This window comes from Haematobia irritans, chromosome 2, assembly GCF_050003625.1.
Source record: "Haematobia irritans isolate KBUSLIRL chromosome 2, ASM5000362v1, whole genome shotgun sequence".
Classification (NCBI taxonomy): domain Eukaryota; kingdom Metazoa; phylum Arthropoda; class Insecta; order Diptera; family Muscidae; genus Haematobia; species Haematobia irritans.
In genome coordinates, this window is record NC_134398.1 from 22,055,516 (window position 1) to 22,078,906 (window position 23,391).

The window sequence follows — 23,391 nt, forward strand, 5'->3', positions numbered from 1 at the left end:
GACTATGTTAAAAGCAAACTCTCTGTAATTTGTAATGTTAAACTTGAAATATCCGTGAAAAATATTAGAGTTTATAACCCAACAAGGTAAATACCAAGCGCATGGTGAAAAAGTATACAATCTCAATGGCTCCCAGGACACTGAAACCAAGAAAGAATCCTGCAGTACCGCCAATATATACTAAAAAAGGATAAGAGTTTTAGATAAAAGAAAATATTGAATATTATGGCGATTTCGATTCTAATTATGTTAGAAGTGCAGCATTCTCAAAATTATTTGAAAAAAATATGGTATACGATCCCCTACAATATCATTGGAATGGTACTATCATTTTGACGGAAATACGATGTGAGAAAAAGTTGTGTAACACCAAGGCAAAATATTTTCACAGAAACGAAATCGCCTTTAGATATCTAAGAATCTTACCCAATAGGTCAGTGAATGTCATATAAATTTCACGTTTATACCGAAAAGTGGGCCAAGATTTAACAGCCATTGTGGCACCATAGCTTCCATAAAGTTGTTTCGATCTATTGTATACCTGTAAGTAAGAGAATGATAACACAATTTGTTAAAAAAAAATTTCAGGTTTTCAAAAGTCCCCAAAATCATACTGAAAGCGTAAAACTCAAAACATTTCCTTTACAACTTTGATCACAATCACAAGGGGCAAGCTCCAATTCATTACTTCCTGATCTTGTACGGTATAGTTTTAAGAAATAGGCTGTAAAAATTTAATTGTATTAAGAATATATTTATAGGCATGGTTCTATGATTATGGTCATACATTCATGTTGTGGCAAACATTCCCTTAGAGCTTTATAATCACAAACACGTTTGGGATTTTTAACTGTAAAGAAAATATAAAAAAAATTAAAAAAAAACAAAAAAAAACAGAAAAAAGAAGAATAGTAAAATTGATATACAGTGAAACCTCTCAAAAGTGGATACTCCGAAACCCGGACATCTCCCAAAAAATGGACAGTAGGCGATCGTGGGTATCCATCATTCAGAGGAGAAACATTCTAAGAACTAAGTGGAATAAACGGTGCACACAGCTGGGAAAAGTACTAGAGCGGCTAATAAAATCTAGACTTGCCGAAGTCATTGGGATGTTGCGGACACCAATAGAAAAAATTATATTCCAAAATCGTGAACGGGCGGTAACAAAAAGGAAAGGAAACGTTCATGAAAGAATTACATTTCAAAATCGTGAACGGGCGGTAACAAACTGAAAAGAAAACGTTCATGAAAAAATTACATTCCAAAATTGTGAACGAGCGGTAATAAAACGAAAGGGAAACGTTTATGAAAACTCAAAAAGGTATGTTCACAATGGCGTTCACGATTTTATGAACGATTTTCGTTTTTACTTTGGTCATGAAAAGTACTAAAATATCCGTTAAACATTCTTATGGCAACTTCGTCGATGTCCGCAAATGCCCATAAATTTTTATGAAAGACACCTCTTTCGGTTAAATTAATGGGGGGGGGGGGGGGGTGTTCATCCCCATAAAATAAATATTCGTCCCTACCTCACTATCGGCCCTGTATGCAGTGAAAGAAGTGGACATTCATGGTCGCTTAAATTGTGTCCACATATGGTGAAGTGTCCACTTATGAGAGGTTAATTTCAATGTGATAATGTAATTTATCCACGGTTGCCACTCGAGCCAAAAATAATCTACCCAAATTTAAAGAATATTTTACCAAAAAAACTACCAAATAAAATAATTTTGTGTTGCGGAAATTGATAAAATTTTGGTGGTTATATTTATTTTAGAAGTTTATTTATTTATTTATTTTTTTATCATTCCTAATAACTAAATTTTTTTTTGAGTGTATGAATATCCCTTGAGACTTTATAGTTTTTTTTTCTATTGAAAATTTTGTCATAATTTTTATTTCTATAGAAAAATTTGTCACAATTTTATTTCTCTAGAAATTTTGTAAAAATTTTATTTCTATAGAAAATTTTGTCAAAATTTTATTTCTCTAAACAATTTTGTCAAAATTTTTATTTCTATAGAAAATTTTGTCAAAATTTTATTTCTATAGAAAATTTTGTCAACATTTTATTTCTTTATCAGTTTTTATTTTCTTTAGAAAATATTGTCAACATTTTATTTCTATAGAAAATTTTGTTAAAATTTTATTTCTTTAGAAAATTTTGTCAAAATGTTAATACTATAGAAAATTTTGCCAAAATGTTATTTCTATAAAACTTTGGTTCAAATTTTAATTATTTCTATAGAAAATTTCGTCAAATTTTTTTTTCTATAGAAAATTTTGTCAAAATTTTATTTCTATAAAAAATTATGTCAAAATTTTATTTCTATAGAAAATTTTGTTAAAATTTTATTTTTCTAGAAATTTTTAGACAAGCAAAGTTTTATTTTGACGCTTAAAAATTAAAAAAAATATTATTTCTCTAGTAAAATTTTTCAAAATTTTATTTCTATGGCAAATTTTGTCAAAACCTTATTTCTATAGACAATTTTGTCAAAATTTTATTTCTAAACAAAATTTTGTTAAAATTTCATTTCTATCGAAAATTTTTTCAAAATTTTACTTTTATAGAAAATTTTATCAAAATTTTATTTCTATAGAAAATATTGCCAAAGTTTTATTTTTATAGAAAATTTTGCCAAAGTTTTATTTTTATAGAAAACTTTTTAAAAAAGTGTATTTCACTAGAAAATTTTGTCAAAATTTTATTTCGTTAGAAAATGTTGTCTAAATTTTATTTCAATAGAAAATTTTGTTAAAATTTTATTTCTATACAAAATTTTATTTCTATACAAAATTTTGTCAAAATTTTATTTCTATAGAAAATGTTGTCAATTTTTTTTTCTATAGAAAATTTTGTTAAAATTTTATTTTTCTAGAAAATTTTAGACAAGCACAGTTTTCTTTTGACGCTAAAAATTTTTCTTTAAAAAAAATGCTATTTCTGTAGAAAATTTTGTTCAAATTTTATTTCTATAGAAAATTTTTTCAAAATTTTATTTTTATAGAAAATTTTATCAAAATTTTATTTCTATAGAAAATTTTGCCAACGTTTTATTTTTATAGAAATTTTTTTTTTTTTTAAATTATTTCTCTAGAAAATTTTGTCAATGTTTGATTTCTATAGAAAATTTTGTCAAAATTTCATTCCTCTACCAAATTTTGTCAACATTTTATTTTTTTAGAAAATGTTGTCAAAATTTTATTTCTACAGAAAATTTTGTAAAAATTATATTTCTATAGAAAAATTTTGTCAAAATTTTTTTTTGTATAGAAAATTTTGTTAAAATTTTATTTTTCTAGAAAATTTTAGACAAGCACAATTTTCTTTTGACGCTAAAAACTTTTCTTTAAAAAAATCTTATTTCTGTAGAAAATTTTTTTAAAATTTTACTGCTATAGAACATTTTGTAAAAATTTTATTTCTATGGAAAATTTTGTCAAAAATTTTTTTCTATAGAAAATATTGTCAAAATTTTATTTGTATAGAAAATTTTGTTAAAATTTTATTTTTCTAGAAAATTTTAGACAAGCAAAGTTTCCTTTTGACGCTAAAAACTTTTCTTTAAAAAATGTTATTTCTGTAGAAAATTTTGTTAAAATTTTATTTCTATAGAAAATTTTGTAAAAATTTTATTTCTATAAAAAATTATGTCAAACAATTTTTCTATAGAAAATTTTGTCAAAAATTTATTTCTATAGAAATTTTTTGTCGAAATTTTATTTCTAAAAAAAAAATTATGTCAAAAAAATTTTTCTAAAGAAAATTTCGTCAAAATTTTTTTTTCTATAGAAAATTTCGTCAAAAAATTTTTTTTCTATAGAATATTTTGTCAAAATTTTATTTCTATAAAAAATTATGTCAAAAATTTATTTCTATAGAAAATTTTGTTAAATTTGATTTTTCTAGAAAATTTTAGACAAGCAAAATTTTATTTTGACGCTTACAAATTTAAAAAAAAAATGTTATTTCTCAAGAAAAAATTTTCAAAATTTTATTTCTATAGACAATTTTGTCAAAATTTTATTTCTAAACAAAATTTTGTTAAAATTTCATTTCTATCAAAAAATTTTTTTCGAAATTTTATTTTTTATAGAAAATTTTATCAAAATTTTATTTCTATAGAAAATGTTGCCAAAGTTTTATTTTTATAGAAAATTTTGCCACAGTTTTATTTTTATAGAAAATTTTTTAAAAAATGTATTTCTCTAGAAAATTTTGTCAAAATTTTTTTTCGTTAGAAAATGTTGTCTAAATTTTATTTCTATAGAAAATTTTGTTAAAATTTTATTTATATAGAAAATTTTGTAAAAATTTTATTTCCATAGAAAATATTGTTAAAATTTTATTTCCATAGAATGTTTTGTCAAAATTTTATTTCCATAGAAAATATTGTTAAAATTTTATTTCTATAGAAAATTTTGTCAAAATTTTATATCTATAGAAAATTTTGTCAAAATTTTATATCTATAGAAAATTTTGTCAAAATTTTATATCTATAGAAAATTTTGTCAAAAGTTCATTTCTATCGAAATTTTATTTCTATAAAAAATTATATCAACATTTGATTTCCATAGAAAATTTTGTCAAAATTTCATTTCTCTAGAAAAATTTGTCAAAATTTTATTTCTTTAGAAAATTTTCTAAAAATTTTATTTCTCTAGAAAATTTTGTTAAAATTTTATTTCTATAGAACATTTTGTAGAAATTTTATTTCTATAAAAAATTATGTACATTTTTTTTTTATAGAAAATTTTGTCAAACTTTTATTTCTATCGAAAATTTTGTCAAAATTTTATTTCTATAAAAAATTATGTCAAAATTTTATTTCTATAGAAAATTTTGTTAAAATTTTAATTTCCTAGAAAATTTTGGACAAGCAAAGTTTTCAGTTGACGCTTAAAACTTTTCTTTAAAAAATGTTATTTGTCTAGAAATTTTTGTCAAAATTTTATTTCTATAGAAAATTTTGTCAAAATTTTAATTCTATAGAAAATTTTGTCAAAATTTTAATTCTATAGAGAATTTTGTCAAAATTTTATTTCTATAGAAAATTTTGTCAAAATTTCAATTTTATAGAAAATGTCAAATTTAGAAAATTTTGTTAAAATTTTATTGCAGTAGAAAATTGTGTCAACATTGTATGTCGATGGAAAATTTTGTTAAAATTGTAGTTTTACAGAAAATTTTGTAAAAACTTTATTTCTAAAAAATATTTTATAAAAACTTTATTTCTATAGAATATTTTGTCTAGATTTTATTTCTATAGAAAATTTTGTCAAACTTTTATTTCTATAGAAAATTTTGTCAAATTTTATTCTATAAAAAATTATGTCAAAATTTTATTTCTATAGAAAATTTTGTTAAAATTTTATTTTTCTAGAAAATTTTGGACAAGCAAAGTTTTCAGTTAACGCTTAAAACTTTTCTTTAAAAAATGTTATTTGTCTAGAAATTTTTGTCAAAATTTTATTTCTATAGAAAATTTTGTCAAAATTTTTATTCTATAGAAAATTTTGTCAACATTTTAATACTATAGAAAATTTTATCAAAATTTTAATTCTATAGAGAATTTTGTCAAAATTTTATTTCTATAGAAAATTTTGTCAAAATTTCAATTTTATAGAAAATGTGAAATTTAGAAAATTTTGTTAAAATTTTATTGCAGTAGAAAATTGTGTCAAAATTGTATTTCTATGGAAAATTTTGTTAAAATTGTAGTTTTACAGAAAATTTTGTAAAAACTTTATTTCTAAAAAATATTTTATAAAAACTTTATTTCTATAGAATATTTTGTCTAAATTTTATTTCTATAGAAAATTTTGTCAAAATTTTATTTCTATAAAAAATATTGTCTAAATTTTATTTCTATAGAAAATTTTGTCAAAATTTCATTTCTAGAGGAAATTTGTGAAGTACTTCTTAGTTGGGGAGGAATATTTTGCTAAATCTACCAAAACATCAAGAATTCTACCCATCTACAAAACAGTAAAAAATCTACCATTTTTGGTAGAATTCTACCAACTGCGGCAACCATGAATGTAACCCCTTTACAGACGAAACTGACTATTTTATTTTCAGTATACTTACTTCGATTAGGATAAAAATGAGGTATACATTTGCACATTTTATAAACCAATTGGAGACGACATTCTTGCATACAAATATTTTTCGTGTAAACTGGAAAATGGGGTAAATTTGACTCATGACTAAAGCGGCAATTTCGTTGACGGATAGTGGCATCACTGAAAATGTAAGAAATTTGTTATTATTGGGATTTCTTCAACGTGATTAGGGATGTCAACGTGATTAGGGATGTCAGATCAAGATTTATATGTGGGTATAAATACAGTGAAACCTCTCAGAAGTGGACACTCATGGTTACTAAAATTTTTTCCATATTTTATTAGCTATGAAAGGTTATTTTTTATATGATATTATAGCAAATGCCTATGGACAATTGTCCACTTTTGAGAGGTGTCCGGTTTACAGAGTGTCCACGATTGAGAGGTTTGACTGTAATTCTTTACGTTTCGAAGTTTTCAGCAGTTGTTATTTCCGGTGCCAGTGGTTCGTAATACAGATTCTCCGTTGAATAACCAAAATTATTATCCACCTTCATTACCTCATGGACACTATGGGCATACAACTGAAACAAAAAAAAAGAAACAGAAATTCAACGTAATTAAATTATTTTTCAAACAAACATAATTTCTACCCACATCTATGGGTGAACGAAATCCAATAAATGTATAATCCTTATATCTATCTGGAAATGACCCCAACTGTATGGTCAGCATATTATGTTCCAATTCATATTTATTTGGTTCAGGTAATGAACCAAACAATAGATACTTAGATGAGTATCTTTCATCCACAAGATTATTGGCCATATAGCAGAGACCATATTCGGTCAACACTTGTCTCGTATGTATATATTGGTCATTATCAATGCATCGTATACGATGAGATTCATCGGGATTTAATCTATCCTCACTGGTAAGATTGTATATGGTTTCCATGTATTTCCTTGGCTTTAAGTTAATTCGATCGAGTATGGCGTCAAGACTTGGATGGACGGGGATACTTTTAAAATTCATATAGGTTGAATTGGCCAAATTTTCCAGAAAATTCCACAAAACTATTTTATCCACCGCGTCGATTCCATGAGATCTAAGAAATTGCGTATATGTTAAGGTAAAGTTTAATGAAAAAAACAAATAATAATAATAATAAGCTCCCTAATGAAGAGAACAAATTTTACAATTACAACTTTCGTGATTTGAATAAAATAACAAAATGAAATGAAAAAAAAAAAATTAAACATTATTTTAGTTATACACAAATGAAGTATAAATATTTAATAAATTCGTACTTCTCACAAAATAGTGGTTTACGAGTATTTCTTTAAATTTGAAAATTTTTCTACAAATGAACTTCGTATGTCATCAAATACATTTTTGCAATATTGAACTCTAATTTTGTCCTTCAAATTACAACATTTTCTTTAACAAGTGAAAACAATTTATTATGTCTAATAAATTTGCTCGAATTTGTCGCAAAATATTTAGCTATTTTTGTGATATCGGCGTGATGTCGGCGCTTGTAATAGTGTCTAGTTAAAATTTTCCAAAAATAATCTAAATTTTTTAAAACTAATTAATAATGACAGATTTTTTACTAATGGGTAGAATATTGAACGTGATATTAAAGATTACGCAACCTAAATTTTAGGATGGGAAATTTACAAAATATTAAGGACAAATTTCTTTAAAATAATGAAATTTTAATTAAAATAAAGTTTGTAATCTTTGCCTACAAAAATTTTTGCATTAAATTTAGGACACAACTTTTGTAAATTTGCATCCCTCCGTTAAAGTCGCATGTCTTTGAACTAAGGAAAATTTTCCTTAAAGTAAAGAAACACATATTTGATTTAAATAAATTGTACTAAAAAAAAACTGAAATATTGAAACTTTAGAATTAAGATAAAAACGCTTCAAATATAGGCTAAGACTTATTTTGAGGATGTAGCGTCTTTGGTTTAAAGTTTTTTTGGAATTAAGAAAAAAATTTTTACTTTGAAGTATCCGTTATAATTTGGATTTTTAAACTGGCATTTAACAGGTTGGCTGATAAGTCCCCGGTCTGACACATAGATGGCGTCGCTAGTATTAAATGCATATTATTTGTATATAGTACCAACCTTCAAATGATTCGTGTCAAAATTTGACGTCCGTAAGTCAACTAACAAAAACTTGGCTTGATAATTAGTGAGTTGGAAGCAAAAACTTGGCTTGATAATGAGTTTCCGGACTCTGCCCTAGGGAAATCAACAATAATTGATTGGTATGCATAATTCAAGCGTGGTGAAATGAGCACGGAGGACGGTGAACGCAGTGGACGCCCGAAAGAGGTGGTTACCGACGAAAACATCAAAAAAATCCACAAAATGATTTTGAATGACCGTAAAATGTAGTTGATCGAAATAGCGGAGGCCTTAAAGATATCAAAGGAACGTGTTGGTCATATCATTCATCAATATTTGGATATGCGGAAGCTCTGTGCAAAATGGGTGCCGCGCGAGCTCACATTTGACCAAAAACAACAACGTGTTGATGATTCTGAGCGGTGTTTGCAGCTGTTAACTCGTAATACACCCGAGTTTTTCCATCGATATGTGACAATGGATGAAACATGGTTCCATCGCTACACTTCCGAGTCCAATCGACAGTCGGCTGAGTGGACAGCGACCGGTGAACCGTCTCCGAAGCGTGGAAAGACACAAAAGTCCGCTGGCAAAGTAATGGCTTCTTGTTTTTGGGATGCGCATGGAATAATTTGTATCGATTATCTTGAGAAGGAAGGAAGGAAAAACCATCAACAGTGACTATTATATGGCGTTATTGGAGCGTTTGAAGGTCGAAATCGCGGCAAAACGGCCCCATATGAAGAAGAAAAAAGTGTTGTTCCACCAAGACAACGCACCGTGCCACAAGTCATTGAGAACGATGGCAAAAATTCATGAATTGGGCTTCGAATTGCTTCCCCACTAGGGCTGTCGTTCGGGATCGATTTTTAAAAATCCCGGGATTCGGGATTTCAAAATATTGAATCCCGGGATCCCGGGATTTTTCGAGATTTTTTTCGGGATCCCGAAATTTTCGGGATTCTTTAAATATTTTAATTAATAACAATTTACAGCGCCAAAAAATTGTTGTACATTAAACCAATTTATTTAATTAATTCAATTTTATTAACAACAAAAGAACATAAGAGTAAATTTAAAAGCAATTTTAAATTGCTATCATACTTAGCGAAAAAAAAAATAAATGAAAAAAGCCATTTCTTATCGCAATCTTACTTAGCAAACATTTTAAGGATTAGGTTAGATTAGGCGTATTTTCGTATACTTGTGATAATCCTTTTGTACTTCGATTTAAGTAAAACTATCGCAACATCCAAATTTTTGTCAGATAATCGCGATCTTGTCATATTTTCGACGGACCTTTTATCATTGCTTTTTATTTTATGTGGCACGAATTCCATTTCACATGAACTCATTATTCAAAGGTCCTTCTCGTTTATTTCGATTTTTGATGAAATTGTGCTCTTTAGTATACCTCATGTATAATAAATTCTTACTCAAGATGTTTATTAACTCAATTTGTCGGTTATGAAATCTAAGGGCCGTTTACACTGAGTGAAGACTCCAATTTATTAATAAACAATCTTAAAAAACCACAATTTTATCACATTGGTATTATTTTTTCGGGATCCCGAAAAATCCCGGGATTCAAAATAAAAAATCCCGGGATTCGGGATAAATCCCGTCCCGAAAATCCCGGGATTTCGGGACGGGATTTATCCCGAGTGACAGCCCTATTCCCCACCCACAGTATTCTCCAGATCTGGCCCCAGCGACTTTTTCTTGTTCTCAGACCTCAAAAGGATGCTCGCAGGGAAAAAAATTGGCTGCAATGAAGAGGTGATCGCCGAAACTGAGGCCTATTTTAAGGCAAAACCGAAGGAGTACTACCAAAATGGTATCAAAAAATTGTAAGGTCGTTATAATCGTTGTATCGCTCATGAAGGGAACTATGTTTAATAATAAAAACGAATTTTGACAAAAAAATATGTTTTTCTTTGTTAGACCGAGGACTTATCAGCCAACCTGTTATTTGTACGTGACTACCTTTATTAATAAACCTCGAAAAGAAAATGAAAATTTGATAAATGATATCTGTACCCTAATTTTAATGTTATTGGTCCTAGATTTAAAGCCATATAGGTCGCTAAAAAAATTTCTTTATTTTAAAGAAGCCGCATTTTTGGCTCGGAATCAATACCAAAATCATGAAGGGAAGGTCGAAATCTTTGGATCCAAGTAAACTTTTTTTTGAGTGTAGAATTCTTGATGTTTTGGAAGATTTTGCAAAATATTCCTCTCCAACTATGAAATGCTTCATAAATTTTCTATAGTAATAACATTTCGACAAAATTTTATTTGTAGAAAATTTTAACAAAATTTTCTATAGAAATAAAACTTTGACAAAATTTTATATAGAAATTATATTTTGATAAAATTTCGAAAAGACATAAAGTGTTGACAAAATTTTCTATAGAAATATAAAATTTTGACAACATTTTCTATGACAATAAAATTTTGGTAGATTATTTTTGGCTCGAGTAGCAATCGTGATTTTTTTGTGATTGGGGATCGGTTTATTTGGGGGCTATATAGTATATATCGATACGGACCAATTTTGGGCATGGTTGTTATCGGCCATACACTAGAGAAATGTACCAAATTTCAACCGGATCCGATGAATTTTGCTCCTTTAAGAGACTGCGAAGGTCAAATATGGGGATGGTTGTTAGAGACCATATACTAACACCACGTACTAAGTTTCAACTGGATCGGATGAATTTTGCTCCTCCAAGAGGTTCCAGAGGTCAAATGTGGGAATCGGTTTATATAAGGGCTATATATAATTATGAACCGATATGGACCAATTTTTGCATGGTTGTTAGAGACCATATACCAGCATCATGTACCAAATATCAGCCGGATCGGATGAAATTTGCTTCTCTTAGAGGCTCCGCAAGCCAAATCTGGGGATCGGTTTATGGGGGCTATATATAATTATGGACCGATGTAGACCAATTTTAGCATGGTTGTTAGAGACCATCTACCAATACCATGTACCAAATTTCAGCCGTATCGGATGAAATATGCTTCTCGTAAAAGCTCCGCAAGTCAAATATGGGGTCCCATTTATATGGGGGCTAAACGTAAATGTGAACCGATATGGCCCATTTGCAATATCATCCGACCTACATCAATAATTACTATTTGTGACAAGTTTCAAGTCGATAGCTTGTCTGTTCGGAAGTTAGCGTGATTTCAACAGACGGACGGAAGGACGGAAAAGCTTAGTTCGACTCAGAATTTCACCACGACCCAGAATATATATACTTTATGGGGTCTTAGAGCAATATTTCGATGTATTACAAACGGAATGACAAAGTTAATATACCCCGCTCCTATCGTGGAGGGTATAACGATAAATTAACCTTACTTAAAATAATCCAAAGTATATTTAATTAATTAATTAAATTTTTTTAATTACTTCTTCAAAGGCATAAATACTTAATTTTTTTTCTCTCAATATTTTTTTATAATTTATATAATAGTCGATTTACTCACTCACCGACAATAGTCATCGAAAAGTTCCTTATCCAATCTTTCCATGGGGCATATGGTTAAACTCGGCAACGATGTATTCCAACTAAAGTAATTCCTTTCTATTCCCATATAAGCATTTTTGGTTAAAAATCGATCAATCGACTTGGTGGCCACATGAATTGAGGCAAAATGGGCTAATGCAATTAAAATAAACCAAAATATGCGTTCAAACCAAGTCAGGCCATTTTTTACTAAATACACATAGCAATGGTTGCAGCATGTGGCCAGATATAATTGGAAATATCGCAGTCCTCCTAGGGTTCCATCTCGAATCAAGCGAAGACATTTCGATTGTTTACCCCAGGCCTGTTTTTTGACGGCATTAGGTTTATGAATTGGGTAGTTTTTTTGTGGCCTAAGTGGTGGCCTTGGGTGCACGTACATATTGGTTAACTTTATCAATGGTTCTCTAATTTGATCCTTCCATCTTCTCGGTTTAGTAACAACTAATTTGATTTCCTTACATGTCAAACAAATAAGACCACAAATTGCTACTCGTTGTTACAGGCACAAAATGTTTACACTTGAAATCCATTATGACCATTAAGTGGATTTGTAACACGAAACGATTATCATGCAATTTTATGCTTTCTATGGGATTTTCACATCAGAGGGAGAGTAAAAGTTGTTTGTAAAGGATATTTTCAGCATAGTGCTTTTAATGCTATAGCAGTGTGCATTTTAGAAATTAATTTTAGTCCGGCCAAAAAAGTGGTCAGTATTATCAGAAAATACTCACTTTTCGACAAATTTAGGACCAAATTTGCATGGTGCACTGAAAAAATATTGTTATAAACTACGAATTCATTTTTTGCTTAGCATAGGAGACGCATGTCTTTGATATAAAATTGTCCAAAAGACGATAAATTTTTTTATAAAGTAATTCGAATTAAAAATGGGTATCCTAAAATGAAAGAAAATTTTGTTTGACTAAGGTCAACTTGTCTCTAATAATTGTGATTTTTTTTTTGTCTTAAAAGTATACTTACTTCAATTCTCCTCTTTGGCTCGGTATCAATACCAAAATCATTAGAAAAAACGCAAAATCTTTGGAACCATGCATGCTTTGTTTTAGTGCGGTTACATATACCAAATTTCAACTTCCAGAACTCAAATCTGGGGATAGGTGTATAATGGAGACAATACATAACAACGGCCTGATATGGCTAATTTGCAATATCATCCGACATATATCCATAAAAACTAGACTGGAAAGGACCACGCTTGTACGAAAGTGGCCAGTTACCGAGTTTGGTTTTCTCACATGAGAAAACATCCCAAATTGAGCAGTTTGTGAATAAATAAAATGATCTGGTTTACTTGCCTAAGAGGTCTGCTCAAAATGTAATTTTATTTCTATAGAAAAACTTTATCACAATTGTATAGAATTCTATAGAAAATTTTTTCAAAATTTTCTTTAAATGGAAAATTTTGTCAAAATTTTATTTCTATAGAAAATTTCGTCAAAATTTTATTTCCATGGAAAATGTTGTCAAAATTTTATTTCTATAGAAAATTTTGTCAAAATTTAATTTCTATTGAAAACTTTGCCAACATTTTACTTCTATAGAAAATTTTGTCACTTTTTTCTTTAGGGGATTTTGTCAAAATTTTTGTAGTCCATAGAATTTTTTTTAATTTTATTTCTATAAAAAATTTTGTCAAAATTTTATTTCTACAGAAAATTTTGTCAAAATTTTATTTCTAAAGAAAATTTTCTCAAAATTTTACTTCTATAGAAAATTTTGTCAGAATTTTATTTCCAAGGAAAATTTTGTCAAAGTAGAAAATATGTCAAAATTTTAAGTTATATAGAAAATGTTGTCAAAATTTTATTTCTATAGAATTTTTTTTTAAATTTAAGTTCTATAAAAAGTTAACATTTTGTAAACATTGTATTTCTATAAAAAATTTTGTCAAAATTTCATTTATAAAAAAAAAAAATTAGGCCAAAATTTTTTTCTTATACAAAATTTTGTTAAGAATTTAAGTTTTATAGAAAATTATGTCAACATTTTATCTTTATAGAAAATTTTGTCAAAATTTAATTTTTATAGAAAATTTAGTCAAAATTTTATTTCTATGGAAAATTTTGTCAAAATTTTATTTCTATAGAAAATTTTGTCTAAATTTTATTTCTGTAGAAAATTTTGACAAATTTTTTTTTTCTATACAAAATTTTGTTAAAAATTTAAGTTTTATAGAAAATTATGTCAAAATTTTATCTTAATAGAAAATTTTGTCAAAATTTTATTTTTATAGAAAATTTAGTCAAAATTTTATTTCTATGGAAAATTTAGTCAACATTTTATTTTTATGGAAAATTCTGTCTAAATTTTATTTCTGTAGAAAATTTTGTCTAAATTTCATTTCTATAGAAAATGTTGTCAAAATTTCATTTCTATAGAAAATTTTGTCAAAATTTTATTTTTTGATATAGAAAATGTAGTCAAAATTTTATTTCTATAAAAAAATTTTTGTCAAAATTTAATTTCTAGAGAAAATTAGGTCAATTTTTTTTTTCTATACAAAATTTTGTTAAAAATTTAAGTTTTATAGAAAATTATGTCAAAATTTTATCTTTATAGAAAATTTTGTCAAAATTTTATTTCTCTAGAAAATTATGTCAAAATTTTATTTTTATAGAAAATTTTGTTAAAATTTTATTTCTATAGTAAATTTTGTCAAAAATTTTATTTGTATGGAAAATTTTGTCAAAATTTTATTTTTATAGAAAATTTTGTTAAAATTTTATTTTTATAGAAAATTTAGTCAAAATTTTATTTGTATGGAAAATTTTGCCAAAATTTTATTTCTATAGAAAATTTTGTCTAAATTTTATTTCTGTAGAAAATTTTGTCAAAATTTTATTTCTATAGAAAATTTTGTCAATTTTTAGGGGATTTTGTCAAAATTTTTGTTGTCCATAGATTTTTTTTTTAATTTTATTTCTATAAAAAAGTTTGCCAAAATTTTACTACTATAGAACATTTTGTCAAAATTTTATTTCTAAAGAAAATTTTCTCAGAATTTTTTTTCTATAGAAAATTTTCTCAGAATTTTACTTCTATAGAAAATTTTGTCAGAATTTTATTTCTACAGGTAATGTTATCAAAATTTTATTTCCAAGGAAAATTTTGTCAAAATTTCATTTCTATAGAAAATGTGTCAAAATTTTAAGTTCTATAGAAAATGTTGTCAAAATTTTATTTCCATAGCATTTTTTTTTTAAATTTAAGTTCTATAAAAAGTTAAAATTTTGTCAACATTTTATTTCTATAAAAAAATTTTGTCAAAATTTAATTTATAAAAAAAAAAATTAGGCCAAAATTTTTTTCTTATACAAAATTTTTTTAAGAATTTAAGTTTTATAGAAAATTATGTCAACATTTTATCTTTATAGAAAATTTTGTCAAAATTTAATTTTTATAGAAAATTTAGTCAAAATTTTATTTCTATGGAATATTTTGTCAAAATTTTATTTCTATAGAAAATTTTGTCTAAATTTTATTTCTGTAGAAAATTTTGTCAAAATTTTTTTTCTGTACAAAATTTTGTTAAAAAAATAAGTTTTATAGAAAATTATGTCAAAATTTTATCTTAATAGAAAATTTAGTCACAATTTTATTTTTATAGAAAATTTAGTCAAAAATTTTATTTCTATGGAAAATTTAGTCAACATTTTATTTTTATGGAAAATTTTGTCAAAATTTTATTTCTGTAGAAAATTTTGTCAAAGTTTTTTTTTTTCTATACAATATTTTGTTAAAAAATTATGTTTTATAGAAAATTATGTCAAAATTTTATCTGTATAGAAAATTTTGTCAAAATTTTATTTATATAGATTTTTTATTTCTATTTTGTTAAATTTTAAGTTCTATAGAAAATTATGTCAAAATTTTATTTTTATAAATTTTTTTAATTTAAGTTCTATAGAAAGTTATATCAAAATTTTATTTTGATAGAAAATTAAATCAATTTTTTTCTATGGAAAATTTTGTCAAAATTTTATTTCTATAGAAAATATAGTCAAAATTTTATTCTATAGAATATGTTGTCAAAATTTCATTTCTATAGAAAATTTTGTCAAAATTTTATTTTTTGTTATAGAAAATGTAGTCAAAGTTTTATTTCTATAAAAAAATTTTTGTCAAAATTTAATTTCTAGAGAAAATTAGGTCAATTTTTTTTTCTATACAAAATTTTGTTAAAAATTTAAGTTTTATAGAAAATTATGTCAAAATTTTATCTTTAAGAAAATTTTGTCAAAATTTTATTTCTATAGAAAATTATGTCAAAATTTTATTTTTATAGAAAATTTTGTTAAAATTTTGTTTCTATAGAAAATTTTGTCAAAAATTTTATTTCTGTAGAAAATTTTGTCAAAATTGTATTTCCATAGAAAATTTTGTCAACATTTTGTTTCTATGAAAATTTTTAAAATTTTTATTTCTGTAGAAAATTTTGTCAAAATTTTATTCCAATAGAAAATTTTGTCAAAATGTCATTTCTATAGAAAAGCTCCTTGTACCTATATGGCTTATAGTTCAAATATTAATAAAGGACTACTTTGAGCGTATAATTCGTTGATTTATTAAGGGATTGCCCTAGAAAAAAATAAAATACTTTCAAACTCTTGAATCTAACATTGACAGAGATCCCTGTTTTCCGTTAATGCTTCAAATATTGGTAAAGGACATGTCATTAAACCATAACCTCAAATGGTAGCCTATCACCATCAACTATCCACCAATTGTCTGAACCCAAACAACTGACCTTGACCTTACTGCATTGCAAATTATGACAAAGTCAAACGGCAGCCTTGCATTGAAACAAATCAAAAAGTCCTCCCAATTGTGATGGCCATTGTTGACATAAAATTTAAAAGTTATCGAACGATAGACCAACTTTCCTGCTATTTAAATGGAACTTTCGAAGAAAAAATTTCACAGTTTACCTTCAACACCTGCTTGGATAACAATAATTTGAATTTGGATATATCAGAATAGAAGAGAAAAAATAGTAAATATTTAGCTTTACTGGACCCTGTAGAAAAAATGGCTTTTTGGGCAAGTGTGGCCAGTAGGGCCCCTTCTTCAGCTAAGGTGATGCCAGCCTTGAATCCTAGTCAAAAACAATTTTTGCATGATGAATTGAGATATCGGGAAAAGTTGAATTTCCTTGCTGACAACGATGATGCCAATCTCTCCGACTATTATGTCCGCAAAGAAGAGCCCGTCGATGATCCTGAATTGTTGGATAAACATGACTCCTTCTACCATACGACAAAAAGTCTCTTGGTTCTTTTCCAAATCATGGGAGTTATGCCCATACATCGCAATCCCGTGAAGCCTGGTCTACCACGCACAGGTTATTCTTGGACTTCGAAACAAGTCCTGTGGGCCATGTTTATTTTCGTAATTCAAACTACAGTGGTGATATTTGTGCTACAGGAACGTGTCAATAATTTCGTTACTAATTCCGATAAACGTTTCGATGAAGCCATCTACAATGTCATCTTTATTAGCTTGCTGTTCACGAATTTTCTATTGCCTGTGGCAAGTTGGCGTCATGGACCCCAAGTGGCCATTTTTAAAAATATGTGGACTAATTATCAATTGAAATTTCTGAAAGTAACCGGAACACCAATTGCTTTTCCCAATTTGTATCCTTTAACATGGGGCCTGTGTATTTTCTCATGGACTTTGAGTATTTTGATCAATTTGTCACAGTACTTTTTGCAACCGGATTTTGAATTTTGGTATACGTTTGCCTATTATCCGCTGATTGCTATGCTGAATTGTTTTTGCAGTTTGTGGTAAGTTGGGAAGGAAATCGCTTAATTTAAACAAAAGTGTTGAAAATCGTATTTTAATTAAATGTGAAATATGTTGTAGCTGATTTCAAACTTCACAAAAACGTCGACAAGTTCTAGCCCGATATTAATCAACCACACCGTCTGGAACAATAGCATTTTCCACTGGTTCAGCCAGACATGTCTCGAATGTTTGTTTTTGCTGTGGATTGAAGTCGGGTTTTCTGCGGATTGTAGAAAAATTCAGAGGGCAATATCGATTACTACTGCAGTAACCAAACGCATCGATGAGCCAGATGTATCATCTGCTTTTCCCAACTGTAACATGGTTTTCTCGTAGGTTTAGCAAATCTAAGACGTCTTGAAGGTCTTCGTAAGGTCTCTCTAAGCCTTTCGGAGTATGAACGCAGGTGTTTATCTCTTGATTTTACTATTTGAACTATTGCATAATCTACTTGTGTGATATATGAGAATCACTCTAATACGATCAATATCTGAAGGAATAGGAGCCGGCATTTGGGATGTCATCGTTTTATAGGTAATCGGGAACTGTTAATTTGCTAAGTTGAATGAAGAATTCGGTTTATAGATAATCGATAGGTTGTAAGAACTTCGGTTTTTCGGTTAATTGATGATCGGTACCTAATGAGAGAATCGGTTTGTTGATGATTACGTTGGTTCCTTGATCATCGGTACACGATAATAATTCGGTTCGTTGACAATCGTAGTGGATGAGAACGTCGGTTCCTAAAGATTAGGTAATTGATGAAAATTTCGGTACGTTGATAATCGGTAGCCGATGAGAAATTCGGTACTGGGTGAGTACGTCGCTTCGTCGATGATCTCATCTACCGATCGTCAACTTAGGACTTCGGTTTGTTATTGAGAAATTCGGTTTTTGGATAATCGCTAGTCGATGAGAAACGTCGGCTTGGCGATGATCGGTAGTTGATAAGTTAATCTTTTCGTAGATGATCGGTAATTTATGAGAACATCGATTTTTAAGTGATGGGGGACGGTTGCAATCGTGGCGGTAATCGTTTACGGTCGGGTTTAGAATTACTGACGACATCCGAGCAACGAGCGAAATGTAGGCCCGAAAAGTGCAGGCCCACAGACGTCAGAGGAGGATCTGTAAACCCAAAGGTCTCAGTGGGAATCTATAGGTTAGGTTAGGTTAGGTTATGTGGCAGTCCGATGTATCAGGCTCACTTAGAATATTCAGTCCATTGTGCTACCACAGTGGTGAACTTCTCTCTTATCACTGAGTGCTGCCCGATTCCATGTTAAGCTCAATGGCAAGGGACCTCCTTTTTATAGCCGAGTCCGAACGGCGTTCCACATTCCAGTGAAACCTCTTAGAGAAGCTTTGAAACCCTCAGAAATGTCACCAGCATTACTGAGGTGGGATAATCCACCGCTGAAAAACGTTTTGGTGTTCGGTCGTAGCAGGAATCGAACCCACGACCTTGTGTATGCAAGGCGGGCATGCTAGCCATTGCACCACGGTGGCTCCTCCCACGGTGGGAATCTGTAAGCCCAAAGGTCCCAGGGGTGGAACTGTAGATCTGAAGATGTCAGTGGTGAAACTTTAATCCGAAGGTCTCAGCGGTGAAGTGTAGGCTCGAAGGTATTAAAGGGGATCTGTGGGCCCGAAGCTACCAGTGGTGAACAGTATGCCAGAAGATCTCAGTGGTGGAATTGTATTCCAGAAGGTCTCAGTGGGGTTCTTTCGGCTCAAAAGTCTAAGTGGTTAAACTCTAACCCTAAAGGCCTCAGGGGTGGAACTGTAGATCCGAAGATCGCACTGAAGATCTGTAGGACCAAAGGCCTCAGGGATGGAACTGTAGACCCTAAGATTTCAGTGGTGGAACTGTAGATCCGAAGATCTCAGTGGTGGCACTGTAGGCCCGAAGGTCTCAGTGGTGGAACTGTAAGCCGAATATCTCAGTGGTGGAATTGTAGGGCAGAAGGTCTCAGTGGAGTACTTTAGGTGCGAAGGTCTAAGTGGTTAAACTATAATCCCCAGATTATCATTTGTGAATCTAGATCCAAAGATCTCAGTAGTGGAACTTTATGACAGAAGATCTCAGTGGGGTATTGTTGATCCGTGGATCTTAGTGGTGGGACTTCATTTCGAAGGTTTCAGTTATGAACTATAGGCTTGAAGGTCTCAAAGGAGAACTGTAGGTCCGAAGCACTCAGTGGTGAACAGTAGGTCTGAAGGTCTTGGTGATGGATTTTTAGGCCAGAAGGCCTCGGTGTAGTACTGAGTGATTAAACTCTAACACCGAGGTCTCATTGGTCAAACTGTAGGTCCGAAGATCTCAGTGGGGGACTTTAAGCTCGAAGGACTCAGTGGTACGACTGTAGGTCAGAAGGTCTCAGTGGTGTACTGTAGGCCCGAAGATCTCAGTGGTGGAAATGTAGGCTTCAAGTTCCCAGTGGTGGAAATGTGGGCACGAATGTCTCATTGGAGAATTCTAGGCCCGAAGGTCTTAGGGTGGAACTATAGATCCGATGATCTTAGTAGTGCAACTGTAGGCCAGAAGATTGCAGTGGTGGAACTGTTGGTCCAAAGGTCTCAGTGGTGGATTTGTAGGCCAGGAGGTCTCAGTGGGGTACTTTAGATGCGAAGATCTCAGTGGTGGAACTTTAATCCGAAGCTCTAAGTGGTGAACTGTAGTCCTGAAGGTCTCAGTGGTGGATTTGGAAGCCAGAAAGTCTCAGTGGGGTACTTTAGGCGCGAAGGTCAAAGTGGTTAAACTCTGACCCCGAAGGTATCATTGATGAAACTGTAGATCCGCAAATCTCAGTGGTGGAACTGTAGGCCCCAAAGTCTCAGTGGTGGAACTGTAGGCCAAATATCTCAGTGGTGGAATTGTATTTCAGAAGGTCTCAGTGGTGTACTTTAGGTACGAAGGTTTAAGTGGTTAAACTCTAATCCCGGGATTATCATTTGTGAATCTGGATCCAAAGATATCAGTGGTGGAACTTTGTGACAGAAGGTCTCAGTGGGGTATAGTTGATCCGAGGATCTTAGTGGTGGGACTTTAATTCGAAGGTTTCAGTGATGAACAGTGATGGAACTGTTGGTCCAAAGGTCTCAGTGGTGAATTTGTAGGCCAGGAGGTCTCAGTGGGGTACTTTAGGTGCGAAGATTTCAGTGGTGGAACGTTTATCCAAAACTCAAAGTGGTGAACTGTAGCCCTGAAGGTCTCAGTGCTGGATTCCAGAAAGTCTCAGTGGGGTACTTTAGGCGCGAAGGTCAAAGTGGTTAAACTCTAATCCCGAAGGTATCATTGATGAAACTGTAGATCCGCAAATCTCAGTGGTGGAACTGTATGCCAGAAGTTCTTAGTAGGGTACTATAGATACAAAGATCTCAATGGTGGAAATTTAGATCTGAAGGTCTCAGTGGTGAACTGTAGGCCTGAGGGTCTCAAAGGGGAACTGTATGCCTAAAAGTCTTAGTGGGGAACTTTAGACCGGAAGGTCGCAGTGGTTCACTGTGGGCCCGAAGATCTCATTGGGGAACCTGTAGATCCCAAGATCTCAGTTGTGCAACTGTAGGACAGAAGGTCTCAGGGTGAAATTGTAAGCCCGAATGTCTCAGTGGAGAACTCTATGCCTGAAGGTCTTAGTGTTGGATCTGAACATTTTAATCAAACTACGAGCAGAACGATGTGCAATAAGCCACCAGATAAATCTCCCTTCTTTGTTCCATGGACATATGTCCAAAATATCTCTATTGTATGTGGAATTTTTCTCCAACTGTCAGTGCCATATTATTCGCTTTAGCCATCAATTTTAGCCAATTTTGATCTAAAGAGAGACATAATACTGTTTATACCAAAATTGCAAAGTAAAGATATTCACATTGCTTTCAATGTTTGCTGTAGTAGAGTGGACGAAATGCACATCATCTCTCACTTTAGTGTATAACGCTGGTCATTTGTGTTTTTAAATTAATTCTTTTAATTATTATTTATTACGCTCACAGGTATATAAACTGCAATGCCTTTGGTACTGCCAGTAAAGCTTTGTCAGATTCGTTGCAAGTCACTTTGAGGAGTGAAAAACCTGCACAGAAGCTAACCGAATATCGTTATCTCTGGGTGGATCTTAGTCACATGATGCAGCAATTGGGTGAGTTTGAATGCAAACCCGACTTCTCGTATATTTTATAGTTATCACAAACGAATAACATTGATCTTCGAACAGGAAGAGCATATTCCAATATGTATGGCATGTATTGTTTGGTTGTATTCTTCACCACTATTATTGCCACCTATGGGTCATTCAGTGAAATTATCGATCATGGAGCCACCTATAAAGAAGTGGGTCTATTCGTCATTGTATTCTATTGCATGAGTCTATTGTACATCATTTGTAATGAGGCCCATTATGCTTCGCAAAAAGTTGGTCTTGATTTTCAGACGCAACTATTAAATGTCAATTTGACAGCTGTCGATACAGCAACACAAAAAGAAGTGGAAATGTTCTTAATGGCTATTTCGAAAAATCCACCTATTATGAATTTGGATGGTTATGCGAATATTAATCGAGAGCTTATTACATCGGTGAGTATGAGGAGACAACAAAAAGAGAAAATTCTGCTAACATTTATTTTTTTCTCTTTCATTTCCAGAATGTCTCATTTATGGCTACATATCTTGTGGTTCTGCTGCAATTCAAAATCACCGAACAAAGAGGATTACGCTCACAACAACAAGTTGTAGTGGGCACATTATAATGGAACCAATTGTGGACAAATATTTCGGAGTGGCGAGAGGGTGGCGACTTGAAACTTTAGATATAAGACTCATTGATGAAGAAATATAAAATTGAAACTTCGAAAGCAATCTTTCAAATTAATAAATCTAATAAGAATACATCTAATTTTGATATATCTGTTATTATTTTGACTTTCACTTGAAACGAATTTAGAATAACAATTTCTATACACTCACTGAAGACAGAAAATGAAACGATAAAGTTTTGAAAAGGTTGCTGATGTGATGTAAGAATATTGGGCACACTCTAAGTTTCTTTTACAAACACAGATATTCCATCAGGATAAACGGCCCATTCTGCGCCGTCCAGTTGACAGTGTTCTTGCGGCACATATCCCAAATGTTGGCTACACCATAAGTTATGCTCAAAGACATAATCATTAGTGCTGCTTGTTTATGGGATCAATAACACATTATTTAGTCAAGGCCGACTATTTGTATCGATTGGCCACACTGTAAGATTCTATGCAAACACAGATATATCGTCTGGAATATCTTATAATCTGAACGGCGCATTGTGTACTTCCGACACAGGCATTTTGTACGAATAAACGTATAACGTGAACAGTGTATAACATATACGTGTACTGTACACACATTATTTTTATGTTGATTTGTTTACGTCCATACTAATCACTTAGCCAATACTACAACCATATAAATTGAACACTCTTGTATACAGTAGCTCAAGTATTTTTACTGTATCCGGTTTCGTAAATGTGTTGCAATTAATCCCTATGTCGTTAATTTTATGATAGTAACTTTTAATTAATTTATTAAAGGCTTACAATCACGGTTGCCACAGTTGGTAGAACTCTACCAAAAATGCTAGATTTTTTTTTAACGTTTTGTATAATTCTTGATGGTTAGGTACATTTTGCAATAAATTCCTCTCCAACTAAGAGGTATTTGCAAAATTTTCTATAGAACAAAAATTTTGACAAAATTTTCTATCGAAATAACATTTTCACAAAATTTTCTATAGAAATAAAATTTTCACAAAATTTCCTTAAAAAATAAA

General features: G+C 30.2%; 2 protein-coding genes across 2 annotated transcripts; one reads left to right on the top strand and one right to left on the bottom strand.

Moving 5' to 3' along the window:
- On the bottom strand, positions 1-12,170 carry ppk10 (pickpocket 10). The gene is made up of 8 exons (XM_075297777.1): positions 11,725-12,170; positions 6,733-7,183; positions 6,541-6,659; positions 6,101-6,255; positions 788-850; positions 615-724; positions 427-541; positions 1-180 (listed from the first exon to the last, which is right to left on the bottom strand). The coding sequence occupies exons 1-8, from the start codon at positions 12,141-12,143 to the stop codon at positions 65-67; spliced, it is 1,548 nt and encodes a 515-aa protein (XP_075153892.1). The 5' UTR covers positions 12,144-12,170; the 3' UTR covers positions 1-64.
- Positions 12,171-16,725: 4,555 nt separating this feature from the next.
- On the top strand, positions 16,726-22,470 carry LOC142223678 (gustatory and odorant receptor 21a-like). Its single transcript, XM_075293532.1, has 4 exons — positions 16,726-17,577; positions 21,578-21,723; positions 21,799-22,157; positions 22,226-22,470. Exons 1-4 carry the CDS (start codon positions 16,817-16,819, stop codon positions 22,328-22,330), a joined length of 1,371 nt encoding a protein of 456 aa, XP_075149647.1. The 5' UTR covers positions 16,726-16,816; the 3' UTR covers positions 22,331-22,470.
- Positions 22,471-23,391: the final 921 nt, after the last annotated feature.